The sequence below is a fragment of the Natrix helvetica genome, assembly GCF_964273705.1.
Source record: "Natrix helvetica genome assembly, chromosome: 1".
In the NCBI taxonomy this organism is placed as follows: domain Eukaryota; kingdom Metazoa; phylum Chordata; class Lepidosauria; order Squamata; family Natricidae; genus Natrix; species Natrix helvetica.
The window spans coordinates 74,229,534-74,245,087 of record NC_138548.1 but is presented as its reverse complement, the minus strand read 5'-3'; the positions used below and the strand labels follow the sequence as shown (position 1 = coordinate 74,245,087).

General features: G+C 35.0%; 1 protein-coding gene across 8 annotated transcripts in view; it reads right to left on the bottom strand.

Annotated features, from left to right (window-relative positions):
- DPF3 (double PHD fingers 3) overlaps positions 1-15,554 on the bottom strand; it is a 262,300-nt gene that overhangs the window by 20,917 nt on the left and 225,829 nt on the right. Inside the window, exons 9-11 of one of the 8 annotated variants that reach the window (XM_081939669.1) lie at positions 12,782-12,849; positions 8,236-8,297; positions 3,685-5,995 (exon numbers count right to left, since the gene is read on the bottom strand). The exons of 1 other annotated variant lie outside the window; for it this stretch is intronic. In XM_081939669.1, the coding sequence (XP_081795795.1) occupies positions 8,265-8,297; positions 12,782-12,849 (101 nt within the window). In that variant the 3' untranslated portion in view covers positions 3,685-5,995; positions 8,236-8,264. Of the gene's footprint in view, positions 1-3,684; positions 5,996-8,235; positions 8,298-12,781; positions 14,071-15,554 lie in introns of those variants that run through there. 6 more of the 8 variants (XM_081939668.1, XR_014174207.1, XM_081939670.1 and 3 more) reach the window with 6 other exon arrangements.

The window sequence follows — 15,554 nt, the reverse complement described above, 5'->3', positions numbered from 1 at the left end:
CCTCCAGAGAAGCACACCATTATGTCTCATAAACAAACACTATAGGTTATAAAGACCCATTGCCAAAAGTAGCTAACAGAAAGGAAATCTGTCTTTGCATATTCTACCAATTTGCAATACAGGGAAATTAAGGGTAGGAATATTTATCTGAACAGCTGGAATCTAAAGTAATAGTGCGAAGTGCTCCTAAAAAATAATCTCTTCAACTTTATAATAGCAATGGAAAATGCAAAGATTTTACCCATTTATGGTAAAAGCTGTCATTAGATATTATACCTTCTACAAAGGGCCATTTCAATGTTTACTTCTCAAGCAAAAAATAATAATAATAGAATGCATTTGAAATTGAAAATCAAATGACTAGGCAGAATAACTAGCTATAACACAGAAGTTATAGATGCTGTATTTTCACCCATTTTTGTCTTCATGACATCTTCAACCAAGTTTATCCTAGAAGAAAATTTCTTCAGGGCTCAGAAATGTATGATTCGTTTGCCACAGGCTTTCCACCCAGACAGGTTCATGTGCCACAAAGCATTCAGTTAATTGACAAGCTCACTAACCTTTTGAAAATGTGCAACTGAGCAAAAAAAAAAAAAGACAAGGATATAGATGCAAAAATGCAGAATGTCTGACTGGATTAAAAAAAACAACACCTTAACATTTTCCATAAACACACATGTACCTTTAAAGTGCTAATATAATGCCCGTTTGACCTTCTTTCTCTTAACACAAATAGTATTGTGATTGCATGACTTGTGAAACTGCTTAGCATATAAAAGAGTGTAAATTCATACTTAAAATAAATGAATCTATGCCTCTGTACTATAGTGTCATCTCTTACTGGGAAATGCAAAAAGTTTCAAATGTACGTATCTTTTAGGACAATGTTTATCAACCTCAGCAATTTTCGGATGTATGGACTTTGACTCTCAGAATTCTGGGAATTGAAGAGCACAGATCTTAAAAGTTCTTGAGGTTGAGAAACACTGCTTTGTGATGACAATCTCACCTGTACCTACCTACCCCAGTAACTTTTTGAAACTGAAAGATTATCCAAACACTTAATGATTCCTCTTTTGAAAAAGATTTATGTTGTTGCATATCATACATCCTTTCCAACCTTTCTGAAACAGATTATACTGGTATATTTGAGGTAAAATATGTGAATAGCTCTCAGAATCGAGAAATTACAGTCTGAGAAATCTAATGCAGGCTTTGAATAACACAGCATGGAATGTAGTGTTGCATCCTGAGTCAATCAGTTCAGTCAGACTTAAGCATGGTTGGCTGAATAAGCTACATCATTGATCAGTTACAATGCAAAGCCATAAACCTATAAACTCTAAAAATATATAGACCCAAATTTCCACAGATTTCAGCAACATCAACACTAGCAGAAGAATTCTCAGAATTGGAATTCAAATATCTGGAAAGCATCCAAATTAGGAAAAACTGCCATAAAGTAGGGTTTACAAACCATAATGATTAGTCTAACAGAACAGGCTATGGTGCATTAATAGTAACAGCACTTATTGTCAGCTCCGGCTTTAGAGCTGGCCAAGACTTATATATTGTTTCATAGTGTTTTACAGCACTGTCTGAGCACTTTACAAATGTCAGCATATTGTCCCCAATAAACTAGATCCTCATTTTACCAACCTCAGAAAGATGGAAGGCTGAGCCAACTCATGGCTGTAGGCAGAGTTAGCATGCAGTACTGACTTCTAACCACTGTGCCACTAGGGCTCTTTTTGTGGTTTGTTTGGTTTCAGCATTCAACACAGAAAGCATTATCCTCTTGAGCATGGTGTCAAACTTGCAGTGTCACGTGACATTTCTTGATATTTTCCCCCTTCATGGAGCTGGGGTGAGCATGGTCTGCGTGTGATGCATCCAGCCCGCAGGCCACTAGTTGACACCCCTACTCTTGAGGAACAGAAATACACTATATATTCCCTTTATATAATATATATAAATATGTAGTACAGCAGTGAATTAATATCTCTGGTCCTGTGATCATACTTCCTTCAGAAGGCAGTATTTTGCATGCACCAGAAGTTAATTTCTAATTAATTTCTTGTAGACTAAGTTTGTCTAACTTATTATAGACATATTTGTAACCATGCTACTTAAAGTCTTGGTCCAAACACCTCCAGTATCAAAACATTATTGAATTGGCATGCACACTTGATCTTTTCTGCAGATTTCCCCAATGTAATGTGCTCCAAATTTTATATTTCTCTGGGTCCACAAGCTATTGTAATTATCCTGCATAGTGTCAAAACTATATAAATTTTATAGTTAAATAAATAAGACTTAAGCTACACATTATGTAAACTACATTTAAAAAACAAGTTTACAAAATCTACTTTTAGTTTGCTTCTAAAATTCAGTGCTGTCCAATGTGAGTCTGAGACAACTCATTTTTGCTTCTATGACTAATTTCCATTTGGCCAAATGACTCTTTAGCAGCTGTAGTTTTTCCATAGAAGATCATTGTGTCTTCTGAATTATATCAGGGTTTAATCTAGGTCAGAGTTCCAGACAGCTATTTTTCTTTAACATAAAAAAGCCAATTTTAAAAGTCCTTAAGTCTTCTTTTATACATCCTATAGTTTGTAGAAACAATTTCAGTCTCCCTGAAAGTTGGGTTCGATAATATTAGGATTGCAGCTTTCAAAAATTCAGATAACATGACTTTCCTAGAATTGGAAGTAGCGGAATTGGGAAAGGCTTTGGGTTATGCAAGGCCAGGGATGTGAAACTTCTTATTCTCCTGTTGATGTTGGACTCCAATTCAATCAGACCCAGCCAATGATAAGTATAACTCCCAGAGAAGATGGATGATAGATTAGGCGGTGGAATCAAGTTGAAAGAGATTAAAAAGTAAAGGTTCCCCTTGCACATATGTGTTAGTCGTTCTCCACTCTAGAGGATGGGGCTCATCTCCGTTTCAAAGCCGAAGAGCCAGTGCTGTCTGAAGACATCTCTGTGGTCATGTGGCCGGCATGATTAAACACCAAAGGCACACAGAACACTGTTACCTTCCCACCAAAGGTAGTTACTATTTTTTCTACTTGCATTTTACATGCTTTCGAACTGCTAGGCTGGCAGAAGCTGGAACAAGTAACAGGAGCTCACTCCTGTAGTGCTAGGGATTTGAACTGCCAATTTGCCAACCTTTCAATCGACAAGCTCAGCGTCTTAGCCACTGAGCCACTGTGTCCAAGGAGAGAAGCAACTTAGAACTGAGGAGAAATTTCCTGACAGTTAGAACAATTAATCAATGGAACAGCTTGCCTCCAGAAGTTGTGAATGCCCCAACACTGGAAGTCTTTAAGAAGATGTTGGATAGCCATTTGTCTGAAATGGTATAGGGTTTCCTGCCTAGGCAGGGGATTGGACTAGAAGACCTCCAAGGTCCCTTCCAACTCTGCTATTGTACTGTATTGTCCCTTATTGAAAGAGATTATTTAGACCAATAAGATTGATTTGCTGTTCAAAGACCAAAGGAATGGGTAACATGAGCAAAAGTCTGCTTTCAATCAGCTGTTTTTGTATGTCCTGTTCTCTTTTGCTACAAAGTGAAAGCAATAGGGAAAATTTAAAAAAAAATCATAAAAAGCATTTAAGCAACCAAGTAAATAATAATTTATCAATTGGGAAAAAAAACAAAAATAATTAGAGAAGGAAGTTTTATTTGCAGACTGGAGGACAGCATTGTAAACAATGAGGACCTTCAAAAATTATATACAGCAATTGCAATTTCACAAATTTTTCTTTTAAAAAAAGGTGGACAAATAAATATTTACAGAAAAGTGTACAGGATATGCCTTGGAAGTCAATTGTACGCCAACACAAAAGCTCTTCAATATGGATGTACATTTTTTAAACCTAATGGAATATTTATATAAAATGGCAGAAAAATTGTAATTTATGGGTTGTAATTGATGTAATTTTAAGGAATCTTTTTCCTCTCTTACTAATCCCAACAGGAATTTCATTATATTTAGTGTGCAATATCCTGGGACATTCACTTCTCATATTGGATTCCATGACTAGAATGTATGTAGTGCTTCTTCTGGGCTAGTTTCTGCATTGCCCTAATATCCAGCATCCCTGAGAGACAACAGGATATGCAAAATTTATAGCACCACTGCCATGCAACTTTAATTTACTTAACTGTGGATTCACATTCTTGGACTCCTGAAAAAGCCTAAAATAATTATATAGTGAGTGTGCAGCAGTGAACTGAAGATTGCTCCCAGAAATTCAGAGAATAGATGTCACATTTACACCCTAAAAGAATATATGACATAAAGTTTTTAATTTAATAGTCTAATGTGAGGAATGAGGGTCTATTATACCTGAATGTCTGTTATTGGCTAATGAGATATGATGCATATATAAAAGGGAGCTGTGCATGCATAAAGTGATGACTGAGGTTTTAGAAATGCATATCATGGTTTTCTTTTACCTCTATTTTATGGCAAACAGATTTTATCCAAGGATTACTGTATTTAACTACACACCAGATTAAACACTTCTATGCACACTTATTAAGGAATAAGTCACACTAAAACTCTGCAAAATCTGCTTCCAGGCAAGCACACATACAATTCCTTTGCACCATCCAGTTCCAAGGTATTGCTGGTCCACACACACAATGGATTATTTTACATCATCTGGCAAAATTAATTTAGAGGGAAACTTTATCCAAATAATTCCTTCCAGGATCATTTATTGCTATATTATTTACATGCACCTCCAAGCAAAATGATTAGAATAATCCTATTCTCGTGTTACTTTTTAATAGGAAGTCTCCTGCAGAATTTCTGACACATACTTTATAAGCACCAATTGTCTATGGATTGGTCCTAAAAAAAAAACTGTAACAGAGAACAGCTATGGTCTGTGACTACATCCAATTTTATAATTTCTAGAAAAAGAAAATTAATATTCTAAATGTCCCCAAATGTTCTTTCAAATGCTTCATATAATACTATTAAAGGTATAGGCTTTTCTCCAAATATACTATTCCAGTAATTAAATATTGAGTTGTTCACGTTTTGTTGATTTATTTCACAAGGAGCTGTTAGCATGAGGTGAAAATGTTACAGAAAACAGCATTTCTTTTCCTTAAAAAACATCTAGCTTCAGTAGCATAATTGCTAATGTCTACATTTTTGTTATTCTGTGATTTAAACACCTGCCCAGAAGTCAGCATTTGCTTTTCAAAATATTTTGTTTAGACTAGGGTTTTTGTCTAATTTAGTATAGCTAAGCAGAAAACATTAGCAGACATTCAAAAAATAATCCAGAATAATTTAAACTTACCACATCCACTTTGAAAAATGAAAACCCCAGCACGGTCTATGAATGGCATATTTAAAGTATAAGAGAGAGCAAAGTTTATCTTTATTTTCAGAACTTTAAAAAATTATCCTGCAAGTAAACTGCCTTTATCTTGCATTAAGCACCTTGCAAAAGGCCCACCTTCACAAAAAAAAAGCCTTTAAATGCTGAAGTAAAATCCATTTTAAACAAAAATACTGTGCACTACTTTTCTCTTTTAAATATTGAAATAAATAAAATAACTTGTTCTAGTTTATGTCAAGTTTTTTCCCCCATTAGTTTGTTGTTTTCAGTCATTTCTGCTGCTGAACAGTTCCAGTTCGACCTGGAGTTGGATATACACGCATACACACACACACACACAAACTTGCACAACACTTTAAAGATATTTTTCTTTTTTTAAAAAAAATGTAGGGGTTTTTTTTGTATTGCACAAGCTTAGGGAACCCCCAAAACTTCTCTGAGCAAGTGCCAGCAGGCATTCCACAGTCCAAACTCCCGTGTGGGAACAAGACACGGGTGAGACAGGATCGGGCAATGTGAGAAAGATCAGAGCATTTTGAACACTCTTAGTTGGTTGGTTTCTTCCATAGATTCCATGAAGGATTCAGATTCCAAGTAAGCACGGGGGTGTTATCTGTAGAAGAAAAGCAAAGAAAGAAAGAAAGAAAAAACTCAAAGATATTTCAAATAGCAAGCGGACTTTCTTTTCTTTTTCTTTTTCTTTAAATAGCAATATCTGACATAACAAGAAATCCCATCTTCAAGTTTGAATGAGCCAAAACACACTAAGTCTTGCTTTGGAAACATGTTTTATGCCACTGCATCACCTCCCAGCTCTGGAGCAATCGAGACAAACTATATTCAGAATATAAACCTGTCATTACTGAGTAGGGGCTAGCTTCCAGAGGAAACCTATTTTTTTAAAAAAAAGCTCAACCATCTTTTCCCTATGCTTTTCACTCCTGATCCCTATTCTTCCAGACAAGTGGCTCCATTTATATGATTAAAAGCCTATGATTTAGTAACTGCATTTACTTCAAACTTACAGGGGTGGGCTGCTTCGGGTTCATTCAGGTTCGGGAGAACCCGTAGTTAACGTTATGGCCGGTTCGGAGGACCTACAAATCCCACCCCTGGATGGCCCTGCCCACCACACCACGCCCCCCCACCATGCCCCTCCCATGAGTCTCCGCACGACCCGTTTTGGATGCGAGGTAAGTGCAGAGCCTGCGCGGAGGCTCGAGGAGGGGGAAAAACTGGCTTCCCGGAAGGCCTCCAGTGCCCGGGGGAGGTAGTTTTCGCCCTCCCAGAGGCTCAAGGAAAGCCTCCAGAGCCTGGGGAAAGCAAAAACGATTTCCCTTGCTGTGGTGCAGGAGGCTGACCCCTACACATGGCCATGCCCACCCAGCAACCGAGGAGATAACCCGTTGCTGAAATTTTTGAAGCCCAGCCCTGCTTGTAAAGCAATAATAGGGGCCAAGACATTCGAAACATTTTAGATTTTCAGTGCAAATACACTGAGCCTACATTAATAAGAGCACAATCATGGCAATATCCTCTATGCATTGGTCCAGCCCTCAGTTGCAGAATCCCTCCCCAGTGTGTTATTTAATGTACCCCTATTACTCTAAACTAGTTATACAGATACATGAATTTAGCTAGTACATATGTCACAATAACACTCAGGGTGAAGAAAATCTGCTGGAATGCTGGCTTCTGCCAAACCTTTTAAAAGTTATAAGTTCTCTCTACTATATATAACATCTCATCACCCTTCTAGAAGTATGGACGAAATCCAGGACCATACACTTCACTACAACAAGAGCTGACACTGTAAATTCATGATACAGTAGTTGAAAGCTAAGTAGAATTATGTGACAAGTCTAAGAATAGTAGACCATATAAGGAAATGATAACTGACTGCTTTTAATGCTGGAACTAAATGAAAAAGTTTCCGTTTATTCTTCACCTAAACTATCTGCTACGGGATTAAGTTGACATACCAATCCTTCAGCTTCTGAGCTGCTAAAAATAGCGACAGTGATAACTCTTTCAAAAGTGCCCCACTATAATCACCAAACTCTTTAGGGCTTGATAAATTTTGTGAAGGATTTATTACACAAATGTTCAATACTATGCCTGAATCAAATTCAGAAGTTTTACAAATTAACTCACATTTCTGCTAAAAATCAGGCCAAACAACATATAGTAGCAATAGTAGTACTTAGACTTATATACCACTTCACAGTGCTTTACAGTCCTCTCTAAGCGGTTTACAGAGTCAGCCTATTGCCCCCAACAATCTGGGTCCTCATTTTGCCCACCTCAGAAGGATGGAAGGCTGAGTCAACCCTGAGCCAAATTTCAGGCAGCCAGCAGTCAGCAGAAGTAGCCTGCATTCTAACCACTGCGCCACCTCGGCATACAAAGTTGCTTATTAGGAATGCATTTGATTTGTGCATTTTATTACTCAGTTTCTGATTTAATTTTTTTAAAAGATGCATGGTGGTAAGAAATCTGTGATTAAGTGATGAATCAGTAGTGCCTGTCAATAAAATAAATGATATAGCTACATTTGATTACTTTATCTAACCATTCCATTCTTACTCCACTCTCTGGCAGCCAGCTTTTTATGCCATTTAAACATGTTCAGTTCTCAATGGTCTGTTGTGATTCTCTGTTGACTATATATAGACAGTGAGACCATTCACTACTTCTGAGTTATTATATATTCTTATATATAAGCACTGTTAACGGTGTATTCTGCCCCTATCCTATGAGATATTCAGCTCTTCAGTTTGATTAATTTTTTTTCTTTTTCTATTAAGTACACACTTCCTTTTATTTATAAGACCAATACCATCATACTATTACCTTGGGGAAAGATCCTCCAAGTGTTCATATCATCCAGATTCTGATGAAGACAAAATGGTGTTCTGCAATCAGATCATATTATTCAGATCTGTCAGTATGTGGCAGCTTTAAAATTAAGGGCCAGCTCTTTGAAGGCCATAGATATTGATTGAAAAGAAGAGTCCCTTGCTTAACATAATGAATATACCATAATAATTTAGTGAAGATGAATTTCATTATTGCAGTGTTATGTGGGAATGATCTTGGGAGTGGATACCAAATGCTGCTTGGGGAAGCCCAGAGCAGCATAAGGGACGGAGAAACAACTAAGAAAGGAGTCTACCTAACTTCTCAGGCTGTAAAAAAGATGGCAGGAGATTTGCACTACAATATCAGACTTGCAAGAGTCTGTTAATGTAGCCCTATGGTAAAATACAATTAGTTCATCTGGTCTGGTCTATTGGGAAGGCTGACAATTGTTTTGTATTTTATGTAGAGGATTACAACTAAACTGAAGGGTTATCATACAAATATGCCCCCCCCCCTTTTTTTTCCCCTGGCTATAATCCATACAAATGAAAGAAAAAAAATATCCTAAATTATGCAGATACTTTTGGAAGAAGTAGTGGAGGATTGAAACAAATAATGATGAAAACTGGGGAGTAGTTGGTGCAGCATTCAAGAAGGACATAAAGATAATACTTCTTAGTTATAATTTCTGGGAAAGAGTTGCTTATGTAAAAATCAATCAACATAGAAATAGTGTTCTGCAAGAGAAAAATCCAAAGTCAGAATTTGATTTGGGGCATATGTGAGAGTGCTCACGGCACCTGTCAAGAATATATCAAAAGCAAAGGCACCTTTTGTTTATGCTCTATCACTTCAATTATAGGTACATATGTACTATCTAGTACTGAATTCACGGGGCATAAATACACCAAGCTACTTGTTGGATTGTGGCTATAAGAAAATCTTTTCAAATATATCTGTTCAATCATTAGAATTTGAAAAAATCTACTGAAGAACAGCTATATTTTTGGGAAATGTATATGTCAATTACAAATTTACATACTGTGCAAATGTCCAGGAATGTTTCATTACACAAACTGTTTTAAATTTTAAGCCTAAAATTGGGGGGCTATAAATCTAAAGAAATGAAGTGATATTGAAATTCTAACGTTAAAAAATAGAATTTTTAATCCTCCTTCTGTACAATTCATAATGTGCTGTACAGAATTCTTTAAAACTTGTTAACCTGCCTTCCTTCACGTAAATCTTTATTTAAAAAGAGAGCTTTCATTTTAAACCTGATTTTGGTATTTTCATGACCAATGACAACATTAGACACAGAACAGAATGGCATTTATCATACAGTTTACTGTATAATAGAACAGCCAGACTGTGGATGTTATAGAAACAAATCAAATTGTACTTGGGACTAATTCAAATTTTGGACAACAAATTTTGTTTTTGTTTCCGACCACGACAATAATAAAAATAATTTTCCAGATTATAATTTGACAGCAGGCACGGAAAGCATTTATCACAGATGGTGTCCCTTGCACAGGCTTTGCGTATTAGCTATCTGATCTCCTTCAGGCATTATCAGGGATGATTTGCTCCATTTTTGAAACTAGCTATAAATTGAAAAAATATCAAATTTGAGCAACTGCTAACAGTGAACAATACTTACGGGTATTTACTGAGGGATGGAAGATTAAGAATGAAATAAATCAATATGCTACTATGTGTTTATCCCGCATAGAAGCTAGAGAGCATTATTTTTAGGTATTTGGGGATTACAGTAGGTAACATGAGACGATTTCAGATACTAGTTTTTATCAAATCTAGTTTGTAAACTTTATTAGGCAGCATGATGCTCAAATTAGTATCTATCTGCTATTAGAGCTCGCAGTATATTAAAAGGTATTCCTCGAAAAACTCATTGTTTTCAAACAACCATTCATTTCCTTATACTGGCCCTAAAACAGAGATTATATGGGAAAGGACAAATTATCATATCACTAACTTTCCTATCCTCCTGGACAACTGCTTGTGAAAGTCTGACAGTGGGAGAACGATTACTTTTACTTAATATGTACTGGATTGCCTATCACCGCCCCGAGTCCCTTTTGGGAGAGGGGGCGGTCTAGAAATACGAAATAAAGTAAAGTAAAGTAAAGTAATCATTTCAGAGGCTACCCCAACATTGTATTTTGCTTTCCTTGTAATTGTGGGGAATGTATGGCACTAAAAACAGAGTATGTCTAATAATGGGTAGTGCCTAGATAGGCCAAGCCCATATTTCCAATACTTAGCACCAAGCTCCTAAATTCCAACTTCTTCACTCTCAGTAGTACTACTTTCAACTGATGGTAAAATCTATCCAAAAGGAGACAAGAGGACCTTGTTTTGCTCTGAAGATGAATAATAATTATATATTCCCATTGTTTGTTTTAAATAAAATTAGGTTACCTACCCATGGAAAGACAAATATGGTTAATTAACAAGGAAATAAGGAATTTAATAGAAGTTCATTATTGTAAACTATGTGCCCCAAACAACAATTTATGTTTCCTGTTGCTGTTAGCCTTCTCTTCTGGAACTACTGTTATCTGTAGCCAAGTAATTCTTGCAAAATGTTTTGACTGTTTGACAAAAATTCTGAAAACAAAAATGTTATATTCTCTTTGGACCAACATATTATTAGTTGCTTGTGCATTTGGGCAGATCTGCTTTTTATAATTATAGATCTAAATAAACTTATTTTCTTCTATTTGCATCCTGAGTATGTTTTATATCAGCTACCCGTATTTTTCGGAGTATAAGACGCACCTTTTTCCCTCAAAAAAGAGGCTGAAAATCTGGGTGCGTCTTATACACTGAATACAGCATTTTTTTCCTCTGAAACCCCACCCCCTTCACCAAAATTGCCTTGCATACCCTTATCGAGGCTTTCAGACAGCTCCTGGGGGCTGGGGAGGGCAGAATTTTGCCCCCCTCCAGCCCCCAGGAGCACTCTATAAGCCTCCTAAAAGCTATGCATGCCCTATTTTTGACAAAAAAATGGGCCCATTTTTGCAAAAAAAACCCTGGCTGTTTTTGCTCATTTTTGGGCCCCCGCCCCCCAGGAGCACTGTACAAGCCACCTTAAGGCTATTCATGCCCTTTAAAAAAAAAAACCAGGCCCTTTTTTGCGAAAAATTGGTGATTTTGGAGAGGTCTGCAGAATGCAAAAAAAACTTTTTTTAATTTGCCTCTTCAAAATCTTAGTGCGTCTTATACTCCGAAAAATACGGTAAGTCCCACAGAATCATTACAGAAAAAGCTTTTGACTATAAAATGGCCATTTATTTCATTCATTAAAAAGAAAAAAAGTACAAAGAAAAACATTGGCTTAGGTATAAGGGGATGCAGATTTAGGTTTATTTCTATTATATTATTAATTGTATATGGAGATGTAGTTCTGTGGGGAGACAGTACAATGTTAAGATGTTTTTAAGTTAAAAAAGAATAGAAAATGTATTGAGCAAGAAGTTTTTCTACTAATAATAGAATTTAAATTAAGCCACTGAAACTAAATGTGAGGAAATTCAAGACTGATGAACAGAATTCTGCATTATCAAATAAGTTATGACATCATTTAGATGAGTTTAAAAGGAACTATGTATTCATAAAATTAACAAATATGAATTACTATGTATTTCTACTGATAGCTCAATCAAAAGTACCATATTTAAATAGGAGGGCTATTACATTAATGTCCCATTTATGACATTCAGCATGTATCTGTTTGACTAATGTAAGACACAGAGACACTGTGTAATATAACATATATATTAAATATATAAATAAATAATTTAAATTAAATAAGGTTTATAAATAAAATAAAGTAAGATACAGAATGCTGAATTCAATAGTATTCAGATTCCTCAGCTTTTCAAATGTAATTGTTATGTGATATGAGATGGAACAATTACTGATATCTCTACTTATACTTGCCTATCAAAACACATACACAAAGGCATAAATGTACATATAGACACATAGAAAACAGACATAATTCAGTCAACTAAATTGCATTTTCATTTTAAATTAGTATCTTGACCACAGTTACGTATGACATATTAATTAATGTAAAATATGATGAATTGCTGAACTAATAAACTAAGATACTATGAACAATAATTTTGCCTATCCATATAGTCCTTTATTAATCTCTTTACAAAATTTACAAAGTGGGAAGTCTCACATTAACCACCATTTTGTCTGAACCCAGAAACTGATTTTCAATTTTGGAATCCAGGTACTTAAAATTAAACAATATCCTGGATTGTTCTGAAGTTGATGGCCACCATTTCCTTATTTAAAAGCAATGGATAATTAAAATTAATTAGACACTTGCTGATTTGATTGGTTTTATCACAAAGAGGTATCTCTTATCTCATTCATATATTGGCTAATTTGTTTCTCTATCTTGAGTTTCACTAGCCACAATGATTATTTGCAACAAATTCAAAGCACAAGCATTTCATGAAGAACAAAACATGCTTATTTTGCAACTTACCTTTTTAATCCTGCTGTTCAAGTTTATGTTGCTGGAATAGCAAATCAGTTTCGGTATTCTCTGCTGCCCTTTGAAAATTAGTGAGTATTGCTTTGGTTTATTTCAAGAAAAATATCAAAAATAAGACTAAATGGGTTTTTAATATTATTTTTTTTAAAATAAAACAAGGAACATGAGGTATATTTTTCTTTTCTTTCCTTTCCTTTCAAGATTCACATTATTTATTTCATCCATAGAATTAATGGGTGTATTCCACAGATGTGCTCAGAAAGTCCTTTCTAAAATGGTGATGGAAAGAACAAGCAAAATAGATCCAAAAAGCAGTGGCTGGTAAAAAGATGCTAAGCTTGGAGAGATGAAGACATAAAAATGTGTCCAAATGAAGATGGCAGGAAATTTGTGTTTGTGATTTTGTCAATCATCCTTGTGTTTGCTATATTCTTAACGGTGAACATAGCAGTAGTACAAAAGGGGAATAGGAAAAAAAATCCAGTGTGCTACAATAAATGCAATTTTTTTGCAGTGCAAAATTCACACTTGCAAACATTTGGATTTCCTTTTCATCTTGAACTATTCATACTATCATTGTTTCTCTTTTTTTTAACAATTAGATTATCGCATAGAATTCATGCTCTTTTTTTTTTGCCTTAATCTCAAAAGTCTTTCTTCTAATAATATATAGAATATAGAAATAAATATTTAAAACACTATTTGAAATAGGTACCTGCTGGTGTCCAACCCTTCCGATTTTGTATTGTACCTGTGTATAATATATATGTATATATCTATACCTATATATATCTATATATATCTTAAAAGCTGATAAAATTAGCGCTCTTCTATTTAATTGTTTACTTATTACTTAAAAAAAGGATATCCACATTTCACATTTGCACTGTTAAGGAAATATTGAAAATAAACATTAAAAAAAAAGATTTCAGAGGTTTTCTTTTTTAAAAAATTAGTTTGTTGTGCTTTCAGTGTATTCGCCCCAGAGTGAAAACAGGTGGCTCTAAAAAAAAAAATGCAGTAACAACAGTAAGAGTTTAAAAGTAGCAGAAAGGGCAGAAAAGTCATTCATAGAGTTTGTGTGCTTTAGTTATTTTAACAACTGCCCTTTTTCTTTGCAGAGTGGGAGCTGCTGCTCCAGTTTGAGACAGGCTCTTCCGAATCATCCTCATCAAAACCATGAAAAGTTGAGGTGTCGCTTTCCGAGGTGGAACCGAACAAGTCCTCCGTGGGAAATGCTGCAGCCGCTTCTTCCTTCCTGCTTTCTCTTCCCAAATGAGCTGACATGTATGATGAATATATCAGCACATGGGTTAAGTAACAGGCATCATGATTTATTTCATCATTTAACATTACTTTAATCATTATTAGAAATTTCAGATAAAAGAGTTACCTCAGTCGTAAATATATATGTATATGTGCCTGTGCGTACATGCACACACACACATATATTCAGGACAATAATGGAAAGCAATTAAAAAAAACATGAATAGTAAGGAAATTATAAACAACAACTGATATATATATATTTAAAAAAATAATATTTATACCACTCCAGATGCCCCATAATCTAAGGCAGCAAAAGGGTTAACCCTGCTTTCCTCTCTTTTTGAAACACACAGAAAATATTTTTGTAATTATATGAGTAACTTTCTCTTGAGCCCAGAGTTTGTATTGTGCATCCATTAAAAGTGCAGGGTACAATGATTGTCTTTTATTTGGTAGCAACCACTTTATTTTAGGATAATAACCCATTTCATAAGTTTCCCATTTAAAAAAAAACTCATTGAGTTCTCTTTCTGTACCAGTTCTCCTAAGCGGTGTGATTTCTTTGCAAATTAAAATAGAAAGCATTTTAACAATAAATACATATTGCAATAAATGTCTGTAAAAATATCTTAAGTAAAAAGTAAACATTTCAAAACAGGAGGGAGAGAGAGGGTGGAGGACTTCTAATACAGTATATAATTTTTAATATATATCAGAAACATTATGTTACAGAATCCATTCCTTAAAGTGTGAAATATTTCCTTCCCCTATTCCTTGTTGATCGGTAGTTCTAATAAGCATACAATGTAACTATATAGAGATAAAATAAGTTTTGGTATAAGTGTGTGTATATACACACATACAAAAACACTCACATATACATATATATGTATATATGTATGTATGTGTCTGTGTGTGTGTGTACACACACACACACACATATATACACATACACATACATACACTAAACTCTATCATTAAAAAGCCATATATAAAATCAAACTGCTATGGCATATTTTGAAGATGGTTTACAAATATGAGAACAAGAAGATAAGAAAACCTTTTTAATATAAAAGTAAGTATGAAAAGTAAAGTATGTTGGAAATTCTGCCTCTGGTTGGTAGTTCACAGACAATGAACATGGTCAGAATTAATTATTGTCAATAAAAATATCCAGAGGGAAGCTATGCTTTCCTGGTGTAGCAAATTAAAACACCTTGTGGTATTTTAAAGATAAAGTGACCCAAGCTTTCATGAACTTTCCTAAAATGAATGCATGCATCACACAGATATATGGATATAGATATAAAGAAACAGAGGGAGGAGCCCTCTAAATATTGGAGTTATCTGGCCATGGAACCAAAGGGATATGCTTGTGTGACATAGCACAAAACCCATTTTTTAAAACTTTCAGGATCAACATGAAACTAAAATCACTCACTTCATCTTTGACATTACTTGCCACTGTTTTTTATGTTGGCAGCAGCAAAGATAG